This window comes from Suricata suricatta, chromosome X (assembly GCF_006229205.1).
Source record: "Suricata suricatta isolate VVHF042 chromosome X, meerkat_22Aug2017_6uvM2_HiC, whole genome shotgun sequence".
Lineage (NCBI taxonomy): Eukaryota > Metazoa > Chordata > Mammalia > Carnivora > Herpestidae > Suricata > Suricata suricatta.
In genome coordinates, this window is record NC_043717.1 from 41039685 (window position 1) to 41060010 (window position 20326).

The 20326-nt window shown below is 40.6% G+C and overlaps 1 protein-coding gene across 4 annotated transcripts in view; it reads left to right on the top strand.

The window, feature by feature from the left end:
* The window catches only part of CLCN5 (chloride voltage-gated channel 5), a 163481-nt gene extending 143521 nt beyond the window's left edge, over window positions 1-19960 (top strand). For 3 of the 4 annotated variants that reach the window (XM_029930580.1, XM_029930581.1, XM_029930582.1), the window contains 10 exons: window positions 761-860; window positions 4786-4973; window positions 8060-8182; window positions 9039-9245; window positions 12521-12601; window positions 12858-13400; window positions 15238-15424; window positions 17087-17485; window positions 17645-17861; window positions 19027-19960. In XM_029930580.1, coding sequence (XP_029786440.1) covers window positions 761-860; window positions 4786-4973; window positions 8060-8182; window positions 9039-9245; window positions 12521-12601; window positions 12858-13400; window positions 15238-15424; window positions 17087-17485; window positions 17645-17861; window positions 19027-19117 — 2136 coding nt within the window. In that variant the 3' untranslated portion in view covers window positions 19118-19960. The remainder of the gene's footprint in view (window positions 1-760; window positions 861-4785; window positions 4974-8059; window positions 8183-9038; window positions 9246-12520; window positions 12602-12857; window positions 13401-15237; window positions 15425-17086; window positions 17486-17644; window positions 17862-19026) is intronic. The other variant, XM_029930583.1, reaches the window with a different exon arrangement.
* Window positions 19961-20326: the final 366 nt, after the last annotated feature.

Below are 20326 nucleotides of genomic sequence, written 5' to 3' on the forward strand. Positions count from 1 at the left end.
AAATTTTTGTAATGATTTGTTATTATTTGTGATGTCACTGTAGATTAATATGGAGCAGCTAAGTCACAGTTTCAAATATAAGAAATAGAGGTTCAGAGAAGGGGGAAACCCAATGACAAAGCTGTCAGAATACTTGGTTTTGAAATAAATGTGGGCACTGAAGGGTTAAATTGATAGGGCCAGGGACCTAAAAGGTAAAACTTCCTGTACCTCTTGATAGCCTCAGGTATTCCCAGCAGGTTTTTGAAAATAAAGTGAAGCATCACTGATACCATTTAATATCTGTGATCAGCGAGGGCAGTAAGTCCTGGAACTTGCCAGCCCGGAAGCACCGCCCTAGACAGCAAGCCTCAGTTTATCCTTTCATTACTCATGTAAGCCCAAATTTGTTGATTCTTTGCAAAACAATCTAGAGACCATCCTTAGAATATCTGATGTCTGTGGCAGAAATAGACCACTGCAATAAGGGAAACAGATTGACGGGATACAAAATTAGTAGCTGAATGGGGGAATCCCTGACTGAGGTACTTAGAGCCACTGCAGTACTGTCCATGAAGGTGGGGTTCAGTAAGACAAGGCTCACTAAGCCTCCCAAGTTCTTGGTGATGTTGGTTCAGTCCAGGATTATTCAAGCAGTAACTCCAAATTGGTCTCTATTCCTGATGAATATATCTGTCTTTGTGCCTCTTTATTGTGTGTTTTAAGGTGAAAAAGCAAGGGTGTGTGTAGTATGTACCAATTTTTTCTCTTTTCTTCCTAGATTACCAATAAAAGTAAAGAGTCAACATGGGCCTTAATTCACAGTGTGAGTGATGCTTTTTCTGGCTGGTTGTTGATGCTACTTATTGGGCTCTTATCAGGTATGGTAAACTATATTTGTTTCCTAAACAGATCTCCTAAAATCATGGTGTGCCCCTCCTACAGTCCATGAACTGTTTTCCTACATGAAATAAATTGCTAGTGGACTTTTAGGAAGCTTGATGTTCCCATCTGTAAAGAGATACTAATACCTGCATCTCCTTCCTTTAAATAAGGTTAAACGAGGAAATGTATTTAAATGCATTTGTATGCTATAAAATACTGTATCCATGTTAAGGTGCTATTAGCATGCCTTTCAGTGATTATCTTGAAGAAGAGCACTTCTGTTAGAGACAACTACTTTTTAAAATTTTTTTAATGTTTATTTTTGAAACAGAGAGACAGAGCATGAGCGGGGAAGGGTGAGAGAGAGAGAGAGAGAGGGAGGGAGGGAGGGAGAGGGAGGGAGGGAGGGAGGGAGGGAGACGCAGAATCACAATCAGGCTTCAGGCTCTGAGGTGTCAGCACAGAACCCGATGTGGGACTCGAACCTGAGCTGAAGTCTTATGCTTAACCAACTGAGCCACTCAGGTGTCCTCACAGTTTTTCTTTTTTTTTTTAAACACACATAGTACATGAGGTTTATAAGAGAAGATACAGAAGAGAACTTCCTGAGAGACCTTTGTAGCTATTTCTTAAACATCTGCTCTCTCATTTGGTGGTGAAGAGCATCATGAAAGATGTGACTCATATCCTCAAGAAGCTTATAATCTCATTCTTTCATGCTGGCTGAGGAGTGGGATGGTCCTACCTTTACCTATCATCTCTGTCTACCTCCCAAGCCACTCCAAATAATATACAATCTAACTGGGAATGGTACACTTGCTATGCTTATGGTACACTTGAAAGCAAGCTCCCAAGCAGGCTTTCCCTCCCATGATGGAAGCAGAAAGTGAAGAAAACCTGACAGAGATGCTGAGTTGTATCCTTGTGGCATTAAAAGATGGGCCTAAGAAGATCTGGAATATTGAGTTGAAAGAGACATTAAGTGGGAAACTTGGAGGTAGATGGCATGAAATGGCCATTAGCACAGGCTCTACTTTGCAGCTACCTGGATTTGGATCCCAGCCCCACTGCTTGCTAGTTTTGTGACTTTGGAAAGTTTCCTAACCCTTGCAAGTTGTAGGGCCTGATAAGAGTTCCTATAGTACATATTTGTTGTGAGGACAGAATAGTAGATAAATGAGATCTAGCACAGGTAGCTCTCAGCACAGTGCTCATAATTGCTAATTTTTTGTTTGTTTGTTTTTAAAAATTTTTTAATGTTTTTATTTTTGAGAGACAGAGACAGCGCGAGCAGGGGAGGGTCAGAGAGAGAGGGAGATACAGAATCTGAAGACAGGCTCCAGGCTCTGAGCTAGCTGTCAGCACAGAGCCCGACGGGGGGCTTGAACCCATGAACTGTGAGATCATGACCTGAGCTGAAGCCGGATGCTTAACCGACTGAGCCACCCAGCGCCCCTGTTTGTTTGCTTTTTGCCCACAGTAGTTAACAGTGCCACAGCTGCCATTACCTAGAAAATGTATGAGCCATGGAAAATAAATAAATAAATGAATGAATGAATGTTTTATACACACATATACACATAATAAATGCATATACATATGCGTATATATATTACGTATATGTATATTTCTGTGTACATATATGTATATATATGATGATTGCTGCAATGAGGATGGCTCATCCATGTCTGGGTTTTCAAAGATTATCTAGAGAAGGGGTCAGCAATGTCTTTTTGTATAGGGCCAGATGGTAAATATTTTAGGATTTGTGTGCCAAATGGTCTCTGTAGCATGAAAGCAGCCACAGACAATAGGTAAACAAATGAGCATGGATGAGACCAGGCAAAATTTTATTTACAAGCATAGAGGCATATTTGACCCATGGGCCATAATTTGCCAACCTGTGGTCTAGGGTTTTAAAGCTACTCCTTCTGGCTCACATAGGAGAGAGAGAATGGTCTGGCTGGTTTGTTTTTTATTTATTTATTTATTTTTTATTTTTGAGGCAGAGAGAGAGAGAGAGAGAGAGAGCATGAGCAGGGGAGCGGCAGAGAGAAAGGGAGACACAGAATCTGAAGCAGCCTCCAGGCTCTGACCTGTCAGCACAGAGCCCAATGCAAAGCTCAAACCCATGAACTGTGAGGTCATAACCTGAGCCAAAGTCAGACACTCAACCAACTGAGCTACCCAGGAGCCCCAGGTCTGGCTAGTTTAGAGTTGACTAATAATAGACTGAGCGGTCTGTAATGCTAAGTACTGCAGAGAGCCTGCAGAAAAGGAAGAAGGCTAAGAAAAGGTTATATAGTTTAGCAGTTGGGTGGATACCAATGACCTTGGAAAGCTATCTCATAAATATTAGGAGTCAGATTTCAAAGGGAAGCAACCAGTATAGAAGTTTTGGAGATATTTGGGGGTCATTGGAAGGAGAGAAGGGACAGAAGCTTGAAATGGTAACAAGGACAAGGGGAAGCATTTTATTCTGTAGGATAGGGGAAACCTGATAAAATTGTAACCAGGGAAGAAGGGACCAATTAGGAAAATGAGAAATAGCAGTAGAAGGGGAGATAAAATTGAGGGTACCGCATTAGGTAGAATAAGACATGTACACATGAAACAACGTGGGGAACAAGGCGAACTCTGTAACACATGTTAATTTCTGAATCTGGGCAGTAAGTGCAGCAAGAGTTAGAAGGAGAAGGTAGGAGTGGCCAAGAGGTGTCAAACAGTGTGTTAGATTTGACTAGGTTATTCAAGTATGTAAATAACCTGTGTTAACACTTTTAGCACCTACCCAAACATACACATGACATGGCCTCCAGCCTGTTGGAATGTAGGTGTAATATCCTCAACTTTTTAAATGTATTTCTTGTCACTAGTTGGCCAGTGAATATTTTTCTTTCCCTCATACACACAGGGCATTTTGTTTTTAAGCATCGCAGAGCAACAATAGAAGCAGTGTGTCTGAATGCAGGAACAGTCTGGGAATTCAGGGACTGTGAATTTTATGATGTCTTTGCTATTTCCCTAAAGCATGATTCTAGACCATTTAATTTCTTTATGCTAGAGTTTCTTCCACTGGACGACAGAAATGATGAGAATGCCAGAAGTTTCTATAACTATCTTAACCCTACCAGTCTATTAACCATAGCACATAAATCCCCATTCACTATTCATCTTCTCATAATTTTCTTTGATGGATGCATATAATATCATTTGCTCCTTTTCACTAGGAAAATTTAGAATGTTCACATTCTAGGCTCAGAATGCTTCAATGTGTCTGTAGCTTCATCTGATTTTACATGTGCATCACAGTCATCGCTTTTACAGATTCAGTTCCTTTAGGCTAGAACTCCTTCCTGCCACTGCTCAGATTCCCTTGTCCATGGAGCCCAATTGCTAACAAGGCTGAGCTCTTCTCCCCATAGTCTTCGTCAGCTCCCTTCCTTCCCCCAGCCATGTCAAATAAATACCATGTAGTATTCTTCAATGCAGGCAAGCCATATTTTCTCAGTCTTATGTAATAGTGAGAATAAAAAGATCTTTAATAAACTCGACTGTCTTCATGGATCAGTATCCATCAACTGTAAGTCAAAGCAGAGTCTTTGCCATGTAAATCAGCTAAAAGGCAAATCTGCTGGCCTCTTGCTCTCACGCCACTACTTTGCCTCCCCCCAAGTTCCCTGTATATAGAAATTCTACAGACATGGTGTTTAATGCAGACAATGTTTATTTTTTGTACGTTCTTGACACAGGCATCTAACGACAGGTGAAATCTATTAGAGGTGATAGGTAGAAACCAAACAGACTATCAGAAAGAGATTGCGGATGAAACGGGAAAGTTTATGATTGTCCATTATTTTGATGCCCTTTCCCTTGTTTTCTCTGACAACTTTGGCCTTCCGGTCCCTCCCCTCCAATCAGGTTCCTTAGCTGGCTTGATAGACATTTCTGCTCATTGGATGACAGATTTAAAAGAAGGCATATGCACAGAGGGATTCTGGTTTAACCATGAACACTGTTGCTGGAACTCTGATCACGTCACCTTTGAAGTCAGAGACAAATGTCCTGAGTGGAATAGCTGGTCCCAGCTTCTCATCAGCACGGATGAGGTAACGTGTTGTGAAGATTGCAGAACCACCGAATTTTATTCTTTTTCTTAAAGTTCATTTATTTTAAAAGAGGGAGAGTTCAACTATGAGTAGGGGATAGCCAGAGAGAGAGGGAGAGAGAATCCCAAGCAGGCTCCACACTGTCAGTGCCAAGCCTGATGCAGGGCTTGATCCCATGAACCATGAGATCATGACCTGAGATCAAGAGTCAGATGCTCAACTGACTGAGCCCCCCCACTCACTTTTATTCTTAGGTTTGCTTTATTTCTTATAATGTACTGATGGAAATTGTGGAATGTGCCCCCATTTTCCTTTTCATGAAAAGGGGAACCAGTGCTAGCTGCTTTTCTCTGTGGTTTAAGTGCAGTCCTATTTCCATCTCTTTTGCCATGCAGAATCATTTAATGCTTACACAGTGACTTAAAATTTATGCTTTTTTAAAAACAGTGCTGGTGTTTCTTCTCAGTTGTTAGTACACAGTGTGACTCTCTTTTCTAATAATTTCAATAAAAATGTCAGAGCTAGCCAACAGATATGCTATAACCCAAGATGGAGTGCGTTAAAAATGTATCCATTGTATAGACTCCAAAAGTAATTTTCCCCTGAGCATTGCATTAGAACATTTAAAAAAAAAAAGGAATACATTCCGTATCAAAATAATAGAAATGCAGGAATAAATGCCCATAGCCTGCTTTGGAGATTAAATCAATATTTTCATTTGTTCTTGTGTCCTAGCATATATTTTTCAATATAAAATTAACTTTGTTTTTCAGTTCCTTCTCTTTCTATTACCAGTTGGGTTGTTTGTTAGATCTCTCCTACTAAAAATAAAAACACACAAAACAACTCTCAATTTTCATTTCCATTCTGGCTTCCACCAACTAAAACAGGTACCATCTCAGCTCATTACTCATTTACTCTGTTGGTGAAGTGACTAGGACAAAGCTAAGATATTTATTTATACATTTAGAATGTGTTTTTATTCCTGCTTTGGTCCATAGATCATTTGAAGTGCTGTGTGTATATGTGCGCATGGAAGGAAAAAGAAGGATAGTAAAATAATAAAATCAGAAATCAGAGTGTTCATGTACCTATATGACTGTACACATTGGCTTAGGGAAAGAGTTCAATAAAAGGGTTAGACACATACTATGTGTGTGACAGGGTTTAGATCTATCCTTCTCAAACTGGAGTAAGGTCCATGTGCCAGCTAGTAGGTGAGACCACAAAATAAATGCTGTGTGCCTTCTCAGAATGTCAGGGTTTTTTTTCTGAATATTTTTTTTTCAAAAATTACATTTAATTACAAAGGAATGCAGAAGTCCCATGTTCATTGAGATAAAACAATCTGTGTTTCAGCTCTGCTGAAACCCTCCCTCCCTCCTAGATTAGGAGTACTTGGGTAGAAAAGCTTGAGAAGCCCTGGAGATTAGGGTGTGTGTGTGTGTGTGTGTGTGTGTGTGTGTGTGTGTGTGTGTGTGTGTGTGTGTGATTTCCCTGTCTTTTTTTTTTTACTCTTTTTTTTGAGGTAATTATAGATTCATAAGAAGTTACAAAACGAGAGAGGTCCCTGGACCCAGCCTCTCCCAGTGGTAACATCTTATATAACTATAATTCAGTAGCAAAACAAGGATATGATCCATAGACTTTATTTCACCAGTTTTCCATATGCGCGCGCGCGCGTGTGTGTGTGTGTGTGTGTGTGTGTGTGTAGTTCTCTATAGTGTTATCACATATGTAGATTTGCATTATCTCCACCACAGTCAAGACATAGAACTATTGTTCCATTACCACAAGACTCCCCCGTGCTACCCCATGATAGCCATGCACGTGTGGTTAAGTATTCCAACTGTAGTTTTCAAACTGGAGCTTGACATTTGCTCAAGTGACAGATTTCTCTGGCTGTCTTTTTTTTATGAATGAAATCATTGCCTGGAGAGAGCTTTCTAGATTCTAAGGGTTCTCCTGCCAAGAACTTGGCCTCCAGGTCTCTGCCTCTAGCCAGTTTTAGCTACTTGCCTTTCCATTCCCTCTCCCTCTCTGTTTCCCCCCTCTGGAACCTTCTTCCTCCCTAGCTACATTTTAAAGGGCAAGAGAGAGCAATTATCTATTCCTCTGAGGGACTAAAATAATGGAAAACTTGTGTCAAAGGTATAACTCAGAAAAAAAAGAAACCTGAGAAGTTTGACTCTCCTTGTCTAGGGCAGTGAATTATTTTAATAATGTTTTAAGTCAGAAGTCCAGTGAGTTGTATGTTTCATATACTTTGAGCGAGTTTCAACTTCTAATATTTTTATCAGTAAGCATTTTCTCCTAATGTTCAAAATAGCTTTCTTTGTAAGATGTAACTGTTTGCAGGCCCTTTATGTTGGTGACTCCTTATTAGTGGTCAAAACAGATTTATTTTCTGGCCGTCTTCATTATCATTGGAGGATAGTCTCAAAAGTATATTCTCTCCATTTTAGAAATAGCTGTTGCTGTTTATTCTTTGGGATAACTGGCGTCGCACTAGTTTCATTTTATGGTCAGAGTCTGAAACTTTCTACTCGCATATACTTGTTGCTGAGTCTGCGATAGCAAAATTCTTGGAAAGATGTGATGGTTCTCTATAGAACTGAAAACTGAACTGTGTATTTTAAGAAAAACACTCAGGAATTTTTGACACTCTAACATCCTGTGAGAATTTGACACCAAGGTAGCTAGCCAGCTGGTCTTCATCTCAAATGTGTAGCCAAGGTTCAACCATTCCAGTAAAAGAGCTTACAAGACTCATATATATTTGATTGCAAAACCTATCAGAACATTCATTAGGAACAGGAGTTTGCTTTGGGGTTTTGTTCATTCTTCGTTCTTATCTATCCTTAGAAGCTGGTGTCAGTTTCCTTCAGGTATAGCAAAGCCTCATATTTTTAGTACCAAGTGGACTGACACTGTTTCAATATTGCCTCACTGACAATCCTGGAAAAAGCATCTTTAGTGATTTAATACTAGTCTTTTTCTTTCTGATCTCCTCTCCTGAAAACCGATTACTAAGAAGAGTGGCATGCCTCACTAAAACAAGCTTCTTTCTTTTCCCCCTGTTCCAGGGAGCCTTTGCCTACATAGTCAATTATTTCATGTATGTCCTCTGGGCTCTCCTATTTGCCTTCCTTGCCGTGTCTCTTGTCAAGGTATTTGCGCCTTATGCCTGTGGCTCCGGAATTCCTGAGGTGAGTCTCTCAAGTGGTTTATAAATGGTGACAATAACGATTCCTTCCCGATTAAGAGCCTTTAATATGTATTCCAGCATATACCACAATTTGAACATGAAACAGGATCAGACCCTGAGGAAATATAGAGTCTCTTGAGGTCTTTCCTCAAGTCTTCTCTCAGTCTGGGCCACCTGGACACTAAAGGGAGTTGATTCCTAGCGCCCTGCGGGTTCCTGGTGCATCATGCCCCTTGAAGACCAAACCCCACTCCCTACCCAAGAAGCTCCCAGGGTGCCAAGATCCTGGACTAAAAATAGAGTGGTATTGTCAACTTTGTTAGAGCTGAAGAAAGCAAACTATTTTGCTTCATTTCCTACACTATGGTTTGGGTTAGAAGGAGGGTGGTTGAAATCCTGTTTCTAACTGCTTTTGGTTTAGATTGCTTGACAGTGACTGAAACCACTGAGATTTGAGTTTGCCCAGATGACCTTGCCCCTCTCTGTTTCCTGACCCAGTTATAGTTACAAATTGGCAGAGAATCAAGGCTATACTAACCTGTTAGGATATAAGTAAGGAAAATACCCACCTCGGTGCCTCCCCTTCTCCATACACATAGACTCCCATGCTTCTACTCCCTTTCCCAGCTATCACATGGCCAAAAAAATAAATAAATAAAAAGGAACATGAAATCTTAAAAAACAGTTCTCTTTACTGGTCTCCCGGGCTCCCTCCCAAATTGGGGTCACTTGTAGGTCAAACATTTATAGGTCACTTTTTCAAAAGGTACAGTTTCTATAATGAGGTCCGGATTATTGCTTCCCAGCCTTGCTTACTTGCTTAGTCTCTATTCAGTCTCTCTGTGTTTGGCCCACAGATAAAAACTATCTTGAGCGGTTTTATTATTAGGGGCTATTTGGGTAAGTGGACCCTAATTATCAAAACCATCACGTTGGTGCTGGCCGTGTCATCTGGCTTGAGCCTGGGCAAAGAGGGCCCCCTAGTGCACGTGGCTTGCTGCTGTGGGAACATCCTGTGCCACTGCTTCAACAAATACAGGAAGAATGAAGCCAAGCGCAGAGAGGTAAGAACAGGTGGCTTGAATAGTCTCCTTGTTGGTAAGAGCGTAAATGGTACAGTCTTAGGGCTGAGAATTTGGGGATTCTCCCAGTGTCAACACAGACACCCTTTGACCCAGCAGCTCCACTTCTAGGAATTTATCCTACAGACATCCTAGTGTGTGTGTGCACAAAGGTATGCATTTGGGGATAGTCCGTGTGCAGCATTTGTCAATACTGTGAGAAAATGATACCATTGCAATGTCCATCAATGGGACTGATTTGAATAAACAAATTCTGTCCATGCTGTAGCTTACTATGCAATCATTAAAAAAAAAGAGAGAGATGAGGAGGGAAAGGGGGAAAGAGAGTTGGGGAGAGAGAGGGACGAAAAACCTGAAAGGCTGTTGAATACTGAAAACGATCAGAGGGTTGAAGGGGGAGGGGAGAGGGAAGGTAGGTGGTGGTGATGGAGAGGGGCACTTGTGGGGAAGAGCACTGGGTATTATATGGACACCAATTTGAAAATAAACTATTAAAAAATTAAAAAAATAGAGAGAGACTTATGTACATTGGCATGGAATGATAGTTATAAAATATTCAGTTTCAAAAGCCATTTTGGAACAATATGTACACATAATGCCACTAATTTTTTTAAATTATGTAAATGTGCACCTAGAAAGAAAATGTCTGGAAAGTGGTTTTACTCCAAACTGTTAAAAATGTCTACCTGGGGTGAGTAGGGAAGTGAAGTGGTAGAGAAAGACTTTATAATAACTTTCATTACATATAACTCTACAAGTGTGTGCTGTTTCTATTTCAAAATAAGTTACGAAAATAATAGATTTTTAGAAGCAGTCGTTTATTCCTGTGAACGAATATACACTCAGCATGTGTTTCAGATGCCACCTTTTTCATCTTTTATTTCTACCTACTGCCACCCTGAATGAGTTTCTCTATGTATTGGATTTCTCTCTGCCTTCTGCCTCAATCCTGCCAGAGTACTCTTGTCACAGCATCTCTGTAGCAGTTCTAATGTTTATGCAGTTGCTAACATATATCATTTTGAGGAGGAAGAACAGTTCTTAAAAATGTTCCAAGTCATTGGTTACTTTTACCCTGCTATAATTGAGGATTTAAGAAAATAATGGTTCTTGCTCTATTTTCCTTGAATTACAAAGAAATCACATATGAAATGGGTCAGGGCCAAGGTCATTTCATTAGAAAGGATTTTTCACAAAATGGGAACCTAGTGATTTATTCTGAAAACCAAACAAAACAAAATAAACCATAAGGCACGGAAGGAAACTCAAAAATGTTGAAATTTCAAATATGGAATACATTTTGAATGTTCAAGGGGGAAAGTTCTTGGCAGGAGAGGAAGGCTAGCAGAAGAGAGAGAAAGAGGGAAAGCTGAGAGGTTGTTTAGCTACCTGTCAAATGGTACAGGGGCATAAAGGCAGTATTAAACTGGTGAGGTTGTTAGATAGGAATAATGTGCAACAGAACCTAAAGAGATAGGAAAAAAAACCATTTTAACTGGCAAGAGTAAAATGTTGACTGTTGCTGATTTTACCTGGGCTGAGGTGCCTTTGAAACTACAGATTGCCAGTTACTTTCATCCCATAAAACTGACATTTCTATTCAAGCAATTCCTTATCGAATGAGAGGAGAGTTTGGACTGTTTCTCTGTACAGGTGTCATTTATTCCTCTAAATAGACTCCAGAATATTTGCATCTTGAGTTTACTTCCTATTGTTCATTTTAGACATTCCAGTTATTTTCTTCCTGTTGTTTTCCCCATCAGCAGCCACCCTTTTGTGTCCCGGGGCCTTGTCAAAGTGGGCAGATGCTTGAGAGTAAAATAGGGGTTTGAGAAGGAAGGGCATGGGCAGACTCCACTCAGGCAACAACAACTACCAAAAAAATTGAAGCAAACTAGCCACCATGATTCTTTTGTTGTCCTCATAATTTATCCCAAATAGTCACCGAAATGCTCTCGATGAAAGCCAGTATATATATATAGCTATGGATTTTGAAGTCCTCCCAAGTTAGCATCCGTTAGCACTCACTCCTTCCTTCCCTTCATTTTCCTGCACCATCCTGCCCAGAGAAACCTGCCTATTTATTTTGCCAAGAACCATTTTATTCTTCAAAAAACTACGTTTAACTTTCTTTTTTAATGTTTATTTATTTATTTTGAGAGAAAAAAAACACACACGAGTGGGGGAGGGGCACAGAGGGAGAGAGAGAGAGAGGATCCCAAGCAGGCCCTGTGCAGTCAGCACACAGAGCCTAATGTGGGGCCCGATCTCATGGACCGTGAGATCACAACCTGAGCCTAAATCAAGAGTCAGATGCTTAACCAACTGAGCCACCCAGGCGCCCCTAAAACTTTCTTTTTAAAATATTTCCTTATTACTACAAACCACTTACCATTCCACAGCAACCAGAATCGAAAGAAAGGACTTAATCCTCCCATTAATTCAGTGTGTTTTTCATGCACATTTTACATGCACATGTGTATGCCTACCTACAAAGGCAGGGCTGAGTATATCACTTGCTCTCTTTCTCTGTCTCCTTGTCCCTTTTTATTTCCCTCTGACAGTTTTTTCCCCTTCCTCTTCCTGTCCCACCTAGCCCTTTTCCTTGCCACACCAAAATACACATAGGTCTTCCCTTCAAAATCTCTCCCCTTGCTTCTAGTTGCTGACCTATTTGTTTCCATAGGTCACTGTGTATGGAGTAGGCCATGCAGTACAGAAAACCCCAGCTACCCATCATATGAATATTTGCAGCTCCTGAATTGATGTGAGCCAACTGTTACTTCAGTTTTGTATCATTATAGCCTTCTCTAAACTCATTTAAGAAGCATTCATTAACAGAGAGTGCTGCTAGAGGTGCCTGGGTGGCTCAGTCAATTAACAGAGAGTGCTGTGTATATACATCACTGAAAATATTTCATTTAGGTGGTTTCTAGGTCTACAAACTCAAATTCCGTTAGTGAATGGAGAGTACTGGGGCTGGGGGGCATGATGTGAAATAAAGTACATACCTGAATTAATTACAGAGGAGAGATCCTTTGCCTGTTCAAGCATTTGAACCATGTGTTCAAAATTTAGCATGTAATGTTTGCTCTCAAAATAAATAAATATAAATTGAACTTGATCTTTGATAAACTGGATATGGAGCATGTAAAGTTTAAAAAAATTTAGCAACCACTAATGTTCCTTTTAAACGTGTGATTGACAGCAGCAAGGTAGCATTATTTCTGTCACTAATTTTGAGTTTCGGATTGTAGGTCTTGTCAGCTGCAGCAGCAGCTGGTGTATCCGTAGCCTTCGGGGCACCGATCGGTGGAGTATTATTCAGCCTAGAAGAGGTAACTACTTTTAACTGTAGAACGTGATGTTGCTTTTGGGTCAGGATTTCTGGCCAGTGTGTGTGCACGGTGCAGTCCTAAAGCGCTCTGCTCAACTCCGTGTTTCACCATGTGACTGGAGATCTCTGGGCAGTTTTTTGTTTTGTTTTGTTTTGTTTTGTTTGTCCTGAGCTCTCATTCCTGCAGCACCAGCTTTTCATCTGGAACTGTGTCTGCATACTGCTCTAAGTTTGCTTTCCCACCTTCTTTCTTACAGGTCAGCTACTATTTCCCCCTCAAAACGTTGTGGCGTTCGTTCTTTGCTGCCTTGGTGGCAGCATTTACTCTACGTTCCATCAATCCCTTTGGGAACAGCCGCCTCGTTCTGTTTTATGTGGAGTTTCACACCCCATGGCATCTCTTTGAGCTAGTGCCGTTCATTCTGCTGGGCATATTTGGTGGTCTGTGGGGAGCTTTGTTTATCCGCACCAACATCGCCTGGTGTCGGAAGCGTAAGACCACTCAGTTGGGCAAGTATCCTGTCATAGAGGTACTCGTTGTGACAGCCATCACTGCCATCCTGGCTTTCCCTAATGAATACACCCGCATGAGCACAAGTGAGCTCATTTCTGAGCTGTTTAATGACTGTGGCCTTCTGGACTCCTCCAAGCTCTGTGACTATGAGAACCGTTTCAACACAAGCAAGGGGGGTGAACTGCCCGACAGACCGGCTGGTGTAGGAGTCTACAGTGCCATGTGGCAGCTGGCCTTGACACTCATACTGAAAATTGTCATCACTATATTCACCTTTGGCATGAAGGTGAGGAGATTCTTTTGATGCTTAGTGGATATATGTGTGGCTGTGGTTTGGGGGGGAGTAAAGCCAAGATATAAAATCTTCAATGTCCTGTGTACTTCCAATCCCATGCAACATTACCCCCCACTCTCAAAAGCCCTTCTGCCCCTACATGTCCCTCCTAAATTCCTAGAGAACTGAAGCTGTATCTAAAATTATTCAAGCCTAGTTTTAGGCCAAACGCACACCTCAATGATGAGATATAAGTAGAAATGTTTTCTCTTCTTTCCATGGAACACATATTTTGCCCCTCAGAAAGGATGGTGAGGTATTTATTCGCATGCATTTTGTATTAAAACAATATCTGCCAACACATTTGTGGTCCTTATAGGATGTCTTTAGAGTTTGCAAATAAAGTAAAATATTAAGTGGAAGCAAATGAAGGAGCCAGTACTCAACCTTTTTGACCACTAAAATAGCAATTTCATCTGGTTCAGCCTGATGTCTGGCTAAATGTATTCTTTACAGTTGTTATCAGTGCCCAAGTAGTGAGAACTTCACAGGTGATCCCAAGTTACTATTGAAACTCTCAACAGCAGACATTAGGCCAGAATCTTTTATTTTCAGTACCTATTATCATTTCCATATTTCAGAAGAAACCGGAAAGGAAAATTTGTTAAGGTATTTCCTTCCTCCTTCCTGGATTATTTATCTTTCCTTGAGCACCCAGCTACCAAGTTATTCCCCTCTATTCAAATCAGACAGTGAGACGCAGTGCTCAGTTTAGGCAGTGCTAGAACCTCTGAATAGACATGCATCTTCCTAACAACCTGGAAAGTCTTTTAGCCCTTCTCGAATAATAATAATAATAATAATAATTATTATTATTATTATTATTATTATTATTTTTACCTCACGGCTTCCTTCTTTCATTTAAAGTGAACAGTCAGACCATCAACCCCCCCAGATTCAAATGCATTCAAAAATTGAACATAAGCTATTTACAAACAATCTGCAGTTTCAATGATTTTGCCCTTGTCCTAATTTCCTTCCCATAACACAGTAAATTGAGAATTCACTGTAGTATCCTCTGAGTCAAAAAATAGAGCAGGAGAAAGATGAGAGGGGTGTTTTATTGTTTGTTTTTTGTTTGGGTAGTCATGCAAACCATAGTTACTACCTCATTCTTAAAACGTAATCATTTCATCTTTATACTATTACAAAATTATATGAAACCTCATGTGCCATCCTTTTCATGTGAGCAATGGGTTAAGATTCAATACATGAGAGTGGTTTTAAGCATTGCATTTAAACCCCAGCACCAGTATTTACTGTATCTTGACCTTGGGTGAGTTACTTAGCCTCTCTGAACCTTAAGTTCTGTGCAATTTGGGAATAATAACACCTATTTCCAGTAGTGGTTGTAAAGAACTGAGGAAATCTTATTAGTGGAGTATCCAGCATAGAACATGGAAGATAGTCAATAGAGGGTAATTGTCATTGATAAGAATTCAGCATTGGGGAAATGTCTGCATATATGAGAAACTCCATCTATTTTCCTTTTTCTTTGGGAAAGGCTTAATTTCTGCCTCCAGTTCTGTGTTGGTCTGGAGAGTTCAGGCTCTTGCCTGATGGACCCCGAATCAGGGTAAGCTTCTTTGCAGTCGTACTTGCCTGCACATCCCAGAGAACCTCTAGCCACCCTAGTGTTACACAAATCTTTACAGCCACTTGCTAGCATAGTGCATAGTTAAATTGTCATTGGTCTGTTTGCTTTGCAGAGGGTCAGTCCTCTAGCCCTTACCACATGCCAGGCAAGTGCATTATTTCTCACTAACCATCTGTTGCTTTCTCTTTACAGATCCCATCTGGCCTGTTCATCCCCAGCATGGCTGTTGGTGCTATAGCAGGCCGACTTTTAGGAGTAGGAATGGAGCAGCTGGCTTATTACCACCATGATTGGGCCATCTTCAATAGCTGGTGCAGTCAAGGAGCAGATTGCATCACCCCTGGCCTTTATGCGATGGTTGGGGCTGCAGCCTGCTTAGGTGAGTAGTGTTTGCATTGATTTTAAAGAAATTGCAACACAGGTGACAGAATAAAGAAGTGTGATATTAAACACATTTGACAGCAGAGTTTGAGAGAACAAGTATGCACACATCAGAGGGGAGGGACAGGAGAGAGAGAGAGTGAGACAGAGAGTGCGCATGCGAGAGTGCCTTAAGCAGGCTCCATGCTCAGCACTGAACCTGACACAAGGCTCCAGAAGTCATGAGATCATGATCTGAGTGCAGATCAAAAGTCAGATGCTCAACTGATTGAGCCACCCAGGTGCCCCTGCAGATTTTTTTTCTTTAATAAGCATCTGTTTCCTGTTGGGTTTACCATTTTCCAAGTGCTCTAAGAAAGCATTCTTTATCCTACAGGTATATTCCTCCCTTTTTTTAGCAGAGATATATAAAATTTTTATTAAATATGAGTTTTGTCTAGTGTAAATTTTCCTGTATCTATTTAACTTTTAGGACAAAAAGTTCCCTTATAACTTTTTTTTAAATAGGTTATTGTCAAATTGGTTTCCATACAACACCCAGTGCTCTTCCCCACAAGTGCCCTCTCCATCACCACCACCTCTTTTCCCCCCTCCCCCTTCCCCTTCAACCCTCAGTTCGTTTTCAGGATTCAATAGTCTCTCATGGTTTGTGTCCCTCTCTCTCCCCAACTCTGTTTCCCTCTTCCCCTCCCCATGGTCCTCCATTAGGTTTCTCCTGTTCTCCTGTTAGACCTATGAGTGCAAACATATGGTATCTGTCCTTCTCCGCCTGACTTATTTCGCTTAGCATGACACCCTCGAGGTCCATCCACTTATTCCTCCCTTTTGAGAGTAAAGTTGAGAGTAATTTTACTCTCAAATTTCATCCTACTAAAAGTAGGAAATTACCAGAAACTTGGATAAGCATATCTGCCCAAGGATGTTCATCACTGTATTATTTTTGATAGCAGCAATAAATTGGAATCAACTTAAATATGCACCATAAGGGACTGGTTAAATAAATTATGGTGAATCCATATAATGTTATACTATGTAGACACTGAATATGATGGTAATATTTAACATCTCTAAATCCAATGATTTTTAAATGAATTTGTAATAATCTATGAAATGTTCCTGACATAAAGTGGGGGGAGGAGAACATGGTGGGGAATTTAAACATATGAGCTCACCTACATACAACCATATATTATTGCATAGCTAAAAACTGAAAACCGTCATTCCAAATTTTTACTCTGCTTATTTCTAGGCAATGAGCTTATGGATAGTGACTTTCCTTTCTACACTTAAAAAATATTTCCACAATAGTCTATACATTCCAGCGAACCTATAGTCCCAGCAGTGTTATACAAATTGTGGGTATCTTTTGCAATTACTTTTATAATCTGGGGGGAGAAAGCAGCACACAAATAAGAAACAAAAGAAGAAAAATCCAGATGGTAACTGGTGCTTTTATAGATATTATTCTGAGAATTCTGATTCACGTCCAATATAAACTTACTTTAACTCAGCTGTTAGGGTCTGTGCAGTTATAGTCAAGACCTCCTTTTCGCAGTGCTTCTGGTGAGTAGGCTTTGCCTGAATGGGTGTCTGTCACAGGCCCTTAATTGTAATGAATCTGGACTTCTGTTTTCAGTAGCCTGTATCTGTTTCCTTGCAGGTGGGGTGACTCGGATGACTGTTTCTCTTGTTGTCATAATGTTTGAACTAACTGGTGGCTTGGAATATATTGTGCCTCTGATGGCTGCAGCCATGACAAGCAAATGGGTGGCAGATGCTCTGGGGCGGGAGGGCATCTATGATGCCCACATTCGTCTCAATGGATACCCCTTTCTTGAAGCCAAAGAAGAGTTTGCTCATAAGACTCTGGCAATGGATGTGATGAAACCCCAGAGAAATGATCCTTTATTGACTGTCCTTACTCAGGACAGTATGACTGTCGAAGATATAGAGACTATCATTAGTGAAACCACATACAGTGGCTTCCCAGTGGTGGTGTCCCGGGAATCCCAAAGACTTGTGGGTTTCGTCCTCCGAAGAGATCTCATCATTTCAATCGGTAAGGATTTCAAGAAGGGGTTATGGAATCCACTATGGAAATAAAATAAATATGTGCAAAATGGGGGACAACACGGGGAGGACGGGACCAATGAGGGGCCAGAAGGATAGAACTGGCACTTCCATTTTCAACTTCTTTTTTTTTCTACTTGTCAAATAGAAAATGCTCGCAAAAAACAGGATGGAGTTGTGAGCACTTCCATAATTTATTTCACTGAGCATTCTCCTCCAATGCCACCGTACACGCCACCCACCCTAAAACTTCGGAATATCCTGGATCTCAGCCCCTTCACTGTGACCGACCTTACACCCATGGAAATTGTAGTGGACATCTTCCGCAAGCTGGGACTGCGGCAGTGCCTGGTTACACACAATGGGTGAGAACTCTTTGGTGAAGGCAGATTGGATTGTGGGAGGAAAGAGTGTAGAGAGATAAGGAAGATCCCAATTCATCGAAACATTAGTAACACATATAGGCCTTTTGAAGCTCCAAGATGAAGATAAATCTGTTTCTTTTATCATCATGATTAATGGAAAAGGAGTTTGGGGATGAAAGTGTGCTTGAGAGATGTGAACTGCTGGCTGTACATTATAAATAACATGGTCCCTCCCCTACAAAGGAAACAGCTGTGTCCTTTTGAAGAGACAGTACCGAAATTATAATGGTATTAGCTATTATATGTATAGTATTTGGTCCATGTAATAACTATTTTTATCATTGGAGGATGAGAAAGCCAAGTTTCAGTGAGGTTTAAAGGGCCCCCAATCAATATATAGTAGAGAGGGGCTTTAAACACAAGTCTCCTGACTCCCAAGGCCCAGGCTCTTTCTTTCAAGGATGTTTCTTATGCAGTTAAGGAAGCCCTGCTATTTTTATTGGAAAAGAAGGGTCATTGATGAGAAGGGTGGATTTTTTTTCTAAACATGGTATGCTAATCCAGCAATTATATAAAAATGTTACTCTAAAATTTCTAAATGGTGTAACAGATGTCTTGCAGGATTGAAATCAGCAAGGGGATTTTCCCTAACTGATTCATTCAACATTTACTGAATCCCCAAATTCATGCAAGAAGGTGTTCCACTAGACTCCACAGAGACACAAAAATGAATAAGGCCCTTCTCTGCCCTCAAGGAGTGCACAGTGTCACAGGGAACCCAAGAACACAGGAGCATGCATTCCAGAATAGCAAACGAGAAAAGTGTGCAGATCATGCCATTGCTGCAAGTGGGTCATGGCCATTGCTGGCCTGTAGGATCAGGGAGGGTGTTCTGGAAGAGCAGCATTTGAACTTGGTGGCAAAAGATAAGATTCAGCTATGTAGGGAATATTTAAAGCAGAGGAAATAGCAAGATGTGAGACATGAAGTATAAATGCCTGCAGCCTGTTTAGGGACCCATGTGCTGTCCCATTTGACTGGCACACATAACACTGTAGTTAGTGTTTGAAAACAAAGTTGAAAAGGCCTGAGGAGGAAAAGTGTCACCATTGAGAACATTAACTACCTATTTATTTTTGTTTTGTTGCCTTGTTTTGTCTTTTAGGCGATTGCTTGGAATCATTACCAAAAAAGATGTGCTAAAGCATATAGCACAGATGGCGAACCAAGATCCTGACTCTATTCTCTTCAACTAGAATCACAGGGTTGTGCTGGATATAAAACAGGAAGGACATTGCAGACCATGGATGTATTTTATTAACTGGGTACCCAAAACACATTTCCCATATTTGGATGGTGAAGTTATATTAGTGTGTCGTCTCTTTCCTATAAGTTAACCAGTTGCACTACATAATCTCTGGAATTTAATCTTCTCTTTAGGAGAAAATACAGTTAGGTTTCTGTGATATCGCATTAGGAAGATTTCATGAGAGAGTAAACAAGATTGCTAGGTTTTAATTCTTTAATTTTTTTTTTAGTTTAAAACTTGTTAGCCAATATGCAATCACTGAAAACTATGCAAGAAAAATTCCAACCGTCCTGACCTGTAGCCTGCAGAAAGCTCATGACCAAGTCACTTTTTTTGGACTCTGTCATTGGTGGAAGATGAAGTGTAAAATAAGGGCTTTGCTTTTCCGAACACAGAAAGGAAAGCCAGAAGGAAAATAGTAATGCTGTTTTCCAGACTGTGAAAATTCAGTTCAAATGTTATCTTGTTTCTGTTACAATATTTAGCATTATCAGTTTGGTGTGTGTATGTGTATGTTAATTTTAATATCTGATTATAAGACAATGCTGCTTTGGTTAACCTCTTCTAAATGAATTTAGAGAGGTTGACTTTTATAGCTTGCTTGTTCCTGGTACTCTTTTGAAGTGCACAAAGATAAGTTATGGAGCTTTCTCCTTGTCTGCCAAAAGGGTGATTTTCCAGATAGTATTTGTTAGCCAGTAGACAAGGACTTTGCTGTGAATTTGTGAGTAACAAGGAATGATTTCTTCAGCTTCCTTGAAATGAATGATTAGTAAATTTCTAAGCAGAGTCAATGACTAGGAATTTCACGTTTTTTGTGAGGTCCCAACTAATTCTCTTACCCAGATGCCACCTCCATGAGTGATGGTGCTTTAGGCTTCTGGAATATGTAAGAATAGTAAAGGGAACCAAGTCTGGACTGCATACTGATAAACCAGGGAAGATCCCGAGCTGTATCTGCATTCTCATGCGTTCCTTTGTAAAGACCACCATACTAAAATAACTGGGCATTCATGCCTCCTCCCAGTGTTAAGTACATATAACGGGCCAGTTGTTGTCCCTGTGAACATGAATTTAGGCTTGGGGTACTTTCAAATCCATTCGAGGCATTGGAATAGGATAGGCAGCTGTGACTCCCTTGGGGCTCCTTAGACTT